Source organism: Cebus imitator, unplaced genomic scaffold (genome assembly GCF_001604975.1).
Source record: "Cebus imitator isolate Cc_AM_T3 unplaced genomic scaffold, Cebus_imitator-1.0 Scaffold213, whole genome shotgun sequence".
NCBI classification, from domain to species: Eukaryota; Metazoa; Chordata; class Mammalia; order Primates; family Cebidae; genus Cebus; species Cebus imitator.
The window spans coordinates 877621-885425 of NW_016107528.1; the positions used below are offsets into that span (position 1 = coordinate 877621).

A 7805-nucleotide genomic window follows, 5' to 3' on the forward strand; every position below is an offset into this window, starting at 1 on the left:
GAAAAAAGACATTTTTGTTTGATTTCCATTTCTCAAACTAGATGCTCTACTTTAAATATGAGCTTTAATAAATGTAAGTATACTTAACTAATCTTTAACTTCACATTAAGAGCTAGGGTCATTAGATGACTTCATGTGGTAAAATCCCTTATCAAGGAATAAGGCTGAAATTAAATGAACAATCAGGTAGAGAAGAGATATTAACATAGAACATACTGCTTTTTTCCCCTGCTGTTACTCAAATGTTGAGTATGTTCCCAAGTGCTGACTAATCCATACTAAAAAAAGATAGTATTAAAATTTTAGGTTTTAATGGTACAAAGTGTGAAGTTTTAAGTTTTCTAGTAATTATCCAGTATTATCCCTTTGAGAGATGAGGGTGGGATACCACAGACACCAGTAACCGACATAATATCAATACATGTGACATTTGGGTCCTTTTTTTTAACCCTAAAGGGAGCAACTGCAGAAGCAGTAAGTGAACTAGTTTTGTCCACAAAAGGTTTTCTGATGTGCTAGTAGTATTACTTTAAACAACACTTTAGACGCTGAAGATTTACAGTGATAAAGCCACTAACTTTATTAGACTAGTTTTTACATCAATAAACCAGATTTGCCTATCTAAAATACAATTTACATGCATCAACACATAGATTATTCTAGGACATGCTCGGGAAAGTAATTTTGAATGTGAAACAAGTTTTATGATTTATTTTCTCCTTAGGGCAGAAAATGTACATCACATATTAGTGCTAAAATATATATTCATTTCCAGAATGAATTTTTGCACAGTAATCATATATCCATTTAATATATATAAAGTGCTCTTGGGGATGGGGGCATTCACTCACTGTACCATGTTTTATACAGGCTTCAACATGCAAATTTGTTTCTATCATGGCCTTCAATGATCCTCCGTTCTCATTTCCTTGGATCATGAGTTCATGCTGTATAACTGACCCGGAAATGTACAAACTTCACACCACAATATTCTTCATGACACTGTGTTATGAGAAAAGTTGCAGCTGAACATTACAATCGTGACTTATTTTAAGAAAATGGAAAAGGTATAAATTTCCTGACACACATAGCAAGACAAATCCAGCCCAGCCTTTGATGATCAATTTAAACGGTAGCGATGCCATTATCTTTTTGTGTGAATTTGGGTCTCTCTATCCCCCCTATACTTTTCTGTGCCTGATTGCCCTCATCTACTTTGAATTCATCATTCTATTAATCTACTTTTGCCTGAAGTGGGAAACTGGATATATCGGAATAAAGCATCTACTTTGTTTCATAAAGAAGATCATATATGTGAAAGAACTTTGAAAGGATCAGACATTATATAAATGTAAGAATATAAAAGATAAACAGGAAGTCTAATGTGAATAATATTCTGAGAGTAAAAAGTGTAATTATATTTCAATTATAAATGTATACCAAGTTTTCTTAGCTTTTTATTCTCCAATAACCTCTAGAAACTATTCTAAGCCTGCCTGTTTTTTGTAACTTAAATATGGCTAAAAAACCTGTTTCCTCTGAATTCACTTGATAACAGTAGTCAATCACTAATAATCCTTGTTAATTTCCTCTTACTTTCTTAGCCCATATAGTTAGCCTCGGCCTTCATGTCACATGTGGTGATTAGGGGACAGCATAAGCACACTAGTGGCTTCAGCACTAAACTCAAGGCCTGGGCCACTTCTCCCCTGAAGAAAAAAGGTTTAAAAAATACCTAAATCACAATGTAAAACTAAGTTCCACCCTACCTCAGAATTGCAGATATTAAAATATCACCTCTTTATTAAGTGTCTCTACAATAAGGATATTTACTAAGATCAAGATGTACATTTTTGGGGGTTCTGTTTTGTTTTGGTAAACACTGCCAAAGTCCTCTTAGTTTGCTTCAAACATTGACTAAAAAAAAATTTAATCTTTGCCTACTTAAAAATAAAAAAATACTCAAAACGCAATTTAAGCTGAAGGTATATGCTGAATAAAGTACTTCATCTACCCAATTCTCTGAAGACTTAAGAAAGGTCAATGATGTTTATATATAAACATTAACAATTTAAACCTTTAAAAATGGCAGTTTTTTAAATGCTTGAGATAGTTTGGGGGACCCTTAGCTCTTGTCATGGCACTCGGTTGAGTTTGTAAAATGGATCTTTAAAGAAGTTGTCAATAATAAGCAAATTTTTGAAAACTAGTGAGATTACTGATTATTGAATAAAAAATGTAATCTGCCAAGTCAAAGCTCTAGAATTCCTTTTCTCCAGTAATAACTGGCAGCATTACTACCAACGGAAGGGACCTACAGAATATTGTGTACATTGATATACACAAGAGGCTACTCCTTTTATTTTTGGTCAGATTATGAAAATGGGGCTTATATAGTTTTGGCCTATGGACCTCTTTTTAAGTTACTTTAGCTGAAGTAGATAGAGGAGCAAGGTCTAGACCAATCTTTTATATTAACTGTCCCTAAGCCACTTTGATGACTATTCTAATCAAAATCAGTATAGCTGTGCTCACTAAGCATGTTCCGGCTTCTTAAATACCTTGTGTTTTCTATGTAGCAAAACAAAAAGTTTTACTTTATAAATTTCAGGTAAGCTTTCTATTTTTCTTCAGTGCAAACATCCTGAAACAGCACAAAATTATTTAGCTAGTCTGAGGATAAAGTCAGTTTATGTAGTGCTTAAAGTAGAATCCCAGATATTCTGGAATGGAAATAGCTCATGTAAAAGTTCAGTTCATTTTTGTCCTTAAGGGCAAATGATCATTTTCACAGAGTGAAGACTTTTTAAAATGTGAATTCACAGATAAAATATTTTAGCTTTACTCTTACAGGTACTGCCGAAGTGTAACAGGAACCGCTAGTCCTTCACTGGGGCATGTAGCCGCCTTGCCGTACAGTCTGTGGTAAGTAACTTTTAGGCATTCCTTCATCAATCGCAGCCTCCATCCCAACTGTTTCAAATCTTTCTACTTGTCCCTCAGTACCTGGACCAAAAGCATCTGCTGCAGAAACTTCCTGAAACATTTTCATTTGCCCAGATCCACAGGATTGTGAAATATGATCTGAAATCTGTTGTTTAAGTCTAACAAAATCTTCCTCATTGACTGATGAAACTTGCTTTGACCTTTCAAAATGTGAAATATCTGGACTGGATTCATGCTGACTGCAGTTCTGTTTGAAGTACTGTTGCCTGGGCAAAATGCCATCACCACCATCTACATGATCTACTAATTGAAGATCTTCTGGCCGCTCCTCCGAATCTAACAAGGGCTGGGTGGACTCGGATCTTGAGAATACTTGGACTGATGGAACTTGGTGTCTGTAGCCACTGTGTACCACAGTAGAATACTGGACAGTGCTTGAAGTGTTTTGTGAAGACTCATTTTCATCACTGCTAGAAATGCTTGGCCTAGAAGATGACATGCATGAAGACCCCCCAATACCACTGCTGTGTCCTTCGGTATTAATTTTTTCCTTTTTGAATAGGTCCAGTGATTTGAGATCTTCTGGAAAAGGCTTTTTGTCATTTGCTTCTATTTCCACAACACTTACATCAGTGAAATTGCCATCTGAGAACATTTGATCTTTTGAATTAAAATTGTGCTAAGAAAGAGAGAAAATTTATTATTTATGGGATATGTTCATTTAGAAACTCTCATATGTACATGGCAAATATCTGTTAAAGCCACAGAGCTAATGCATCTCTGAAACTTCCCAGTAACTTTCAGTGGTACAGAAATGACCTGTATTATGTCACTAAGTCAATGTCAACCACCCAAAATGCAGATACTGTAAAATGAGTCTAAGTAGTCTAAATCAATATTTTTGGTGTTACATTTTGCTAAGCTAATGGTCTACAAATAGTATTTAATTTAATTTCATGCCTAGACTAGGCAGCCTAGGATTAACTGGACAGAAAACTAGAAAATATTAAGAAAATCAAACCTGAAGGATGGAGATTTTGTGGAATATAAAAATACACAACACATTTTAATATGTTAATATAAACTTTAAGGACTATGGGAGGATAACAAATACAAACAACTTCCCCTTTGGGGCATATTTAAAATCCAGAGTTTAGTGTAGGTTCCCAGAGATCATTTCACCAGTGTTAAAATGATAGACTTTTGAACTTGGTTGTAATATTCAACCCAAAATGCTTGCTTTGAAATAGCATCATATAGCAGTTTTAGCACCTTAAGTTTACAGTTTGCAAGTTCAACTAAACATCTGTAATGTTTACTAAACAGAATTTAAAACATCAGAACAAATATGCTATGATGGTGATAAACCTCTAAAATGTGTTGTACATATTTTGATTAAAATTTTCATTTATGTACTATTTTCATTTACTTTTTGATTCAGCTTGAATATCTTTTGGTACATTTGTAGATACTCAATATATATACTAACACGTCTGTATATTATCAACAACTCAAAAGCATTTTCTCTTACCCTTGGAGGAGTATGAGGTGACCACTGGGCAATATGACTCTTTGAAGGATCTGGAACATTAGGCCAGATGTGTTTTTTAATTCTGAAGAGAAAAGAAAAATGACCTATGTAAAACCACAAGTAATAAACAATGAATAGCCCCTACTTCTAAACATGTTCATTAAAGACTCTTACCAACCAAACCAATTACCTAAATGAACAAAAATACGTACTCTACCCCAAAGAAAAATTTTTCTTGTAACCAACAGAAAAATACTGTTGAAAATGCATACGGATTGTAATGTATTCATAATGAATAACAAGGCTAAATTTAATAATCAGTGTTCAATTTTTTAAAAACCTCTCAAAATTCTGCTTAGAATCTTTATCCAAGCCACATCTTGTGGTATTCCAATTAAAAGACTCTAGATAACAAATTAATGTTCCCACTGATACCAAATTATTTTTAATAAGAAAAGGCTAAAAATATTTAAAATTCATTTAAGATATCCATATACTCAAAAACCTACTGAAGTATGTTTTCCTTATAGCTAATACAGTTCCTAGCTCAAAGTTAGAGGTTCATAAGTACACAGAAAATGAGTCATCTTGAGAATAAGTTCAAATATAAAAATCAAATTTAAAAAAGTGACCACTGAGAATGGTGCTTCTGGTAAAAGGGTAAGATCCTACCAGACTGACTCTCCTTAGGGAGTATCTATAACATTTGGATGTAATATGAAAAGCAGTAAAGCTGACAACCTAGGCAAACCCATGAATGCATTCCTTGAAAGACACAAATTACCAAAATAGATTGAAGAAAAAGAAAGCTGTGATATATTTATAAATAAATTGAATTTTTAATTACAAACCTTCCCACAAAACTCTGGGCAAAAGGAAACAGTACTGATACTATACAAACTCTTTCAGAAAATAGAGGAGGTAACATGTTCCCATTCATTTTATGAGGCCAGTATTATTCTGATTTTAAAACCAGACAGACATCGCACACAAAGACAAACTAACATCACTCATGAACACAGATGAAAACATTATTAATCTGAATGCAGCAAAATCCAAGGAATGCAAGGATGGTATATGAAAATAAAATTCACTATACTCATGGAAGGAAGGAGAAAAACCGTATGATCATCTCAATAGATTCAGAAAAAGCATTTGACCAAATTGTGACATCCATTCATGATAAAAATTGCTAGCAAAGCAAAACAGAAATAAGAACTTCCTCCTGGAAATAGTAGTAAAGGGGAAAAAAAACCCCACAAAGCAAAAACTTCAACCTCCAGCTAAAATCAGGTGTGATGGTGAAAGACTAAATTATTTTCCCCTCTAAAATTAGGAACAATGCAATGCCCTTATCCCTTCTGGTCAACATTGTACTGGAGGTCTTAGCCAGTACATTAAGACAAAAAAAAAACAAAAAACTAAAAGCATAAAGATTAGACCTACTATAATTGCTTGTAAGAAGCATGATTGTATATGTAGAAAATTCTAAGGAATCAGAAGAACTACTAATAAATGAATTTATCAAAGTCTTAGTATACCATGTCAATATATTTTTAAAAATCTATTGCATTCCTATATAAGAATTAGAAAATATTTTTTACACCTTCCATTTATAATAACAAAAAAATACCTTTTGTCATGAATTTAACAAAAGCTATGTCCACTGAAAACTATACAATACTGTAAAAGTAAACTAAAACTCAAATAAATAAATAAACCAGGTTCACAGATTCAAAGACTCAATAGTGTTAAGACTGCAGTTCTCCCCTATGTATTCAATAAAATCTGACCTACAGATTCAATAAAATCCCAATTAAAATTATAGATTTTAAAAAAATTGACAAGCTGAATTAAAACGTATATGAAAAGGCAAAGAACCTACCCAAATTAACTTTTTTTTAAACATACTGGAAGAAGTCTACCTATTTTCAAAATTTACTATACAGCTATACTAATCAAGACAGTGTGGTACTGGCATAAGAACAGATATATATGCATTGATGAAAAAGAACTGAGAGTGTGGAAATAGATACAAACTTATAAGGACAATTGCTTTTGGCAAAAGTACCAAAGCAATTCAATGGGGGGAAAGACAGTCTTTTCAAAATAAATGACAATGGAATTAGACATCTGTAGGAACAAAACCAACCTTGACCCTGACCTCACACCATGCACAAAAATAACTTGAAATGGATCACAGTTTTAAGAGCTGAAACTACTGAACTTCTGGAAGAAAACATGAGAAAATATTTTCACACTGGGTTTGGCAGAGACTTCTTAAACAGGACACAAAACTCAGGAACCACAGAAAAACTGATAAACTTCATCAAAATAATAAAAAAAAAAACTGCTTTTCTAAAGCCACAGTTAAGACAAAAAGGCAAAGCATAGACTGGGACAAAAGTCTGCAAAACATATTTGACAATGTTGTGACCAGAACATATAAAGCACTCTTATAGCTCAATTATCAACAAAATAACCCAATTTGAAAATGGGTGAAAGATTTCAATAGACATATCACAAAAGAAAATATGTAAGTCACACATGAAAAGATCCATTACTAGTCGTCAGAGAAATGACAATTAAAATGAGATAGTACTACACACCCACTAGAATGAAAGAAGTCGTCTGACAGTGCTGTGTTGGTAATGATAACGGAACACTGTTGGTGGCAATGCAAGTTGGTCGGTGTAGCCACTCTGAGAAAGTTCGGCAGTTCCTTACAAAGTTGAACGTATACTTACCATACAACCCAGCACCCTCACTCCCAGTTATTTGTTCAAGATAAAAAAAAAATATGCTCACACAGTTTTGTATGTGAATATTCACAGCAACATTATTCATAATAGCTAAAAATTAGAAATAACCTAAACTTCTGTAACAGAGAGGTTTTGATACATCCACACTACAGAAGACTGTTCAGCAATAGGAAAAAAGTAGCCCAGGTGCCATGACTCATGCCTGTAATCCCAGCACTTTGGGAGGCCGAGGCAGGTAGAATACTTGAGGTCAGGAGTTCGAGACCAGCCTGGCCAACGTGGTGAAACCCTGTCTCTACTATAAAAACACAAAAATTAGCCAGGCATGGTAGCAAGTAACTGTAATCCCAGCTACTCAAGAGGCTGAGACAGGAGAATCATTTGAACTCAGGAGGTAGAGGTTGCAGTAAGCCAAGATCATGACACTGTACTTCAGCCTGAGGAAAAAAGTGAGAATCCATCTCCAAAAAAAAAAAAAAAATACATGCAACAACATGGATGAATCTCAAAAATATGTTAAGTGAAAGACATACACAAAAGACTACATGCTATTTGATTGTATTTAT

The 7805-nt window shown here is 33.8% G+C and overlaps 1 protein-coding gene across 5 annotated transcripts in view; it reads right to left on the bottom strand.

Moving 5' to 3' along the window:
• Positions 1-560: 560 nt before the first annotated feature.
• Positions 561-7805, bottom strand: part of IL6ST (interleukin 6 signal transducer) — a 66483-nt gene continuing 59238 nt past the window's right edge. For all 5 annotated transcript variants that reach the window (XM_017548685.2, XM_017548683.2, XM_037745783.1 and 2 more), the window contains 2 exons: positions 4478-4559; positions 561-3625 (listed from right to left, as the gene is read on the bottom strand). In XM_017548685.2, coding sequence (XP_017404174.1) covers positions 2888-3625; positions 4478-4559 — 820 coding nt within the window. In that variant the 3' untranslated portion in view covers positions 561-2887. The remainder of the gene's footprint in view (positions 3626-4477; positions 4560-7805) is intronic.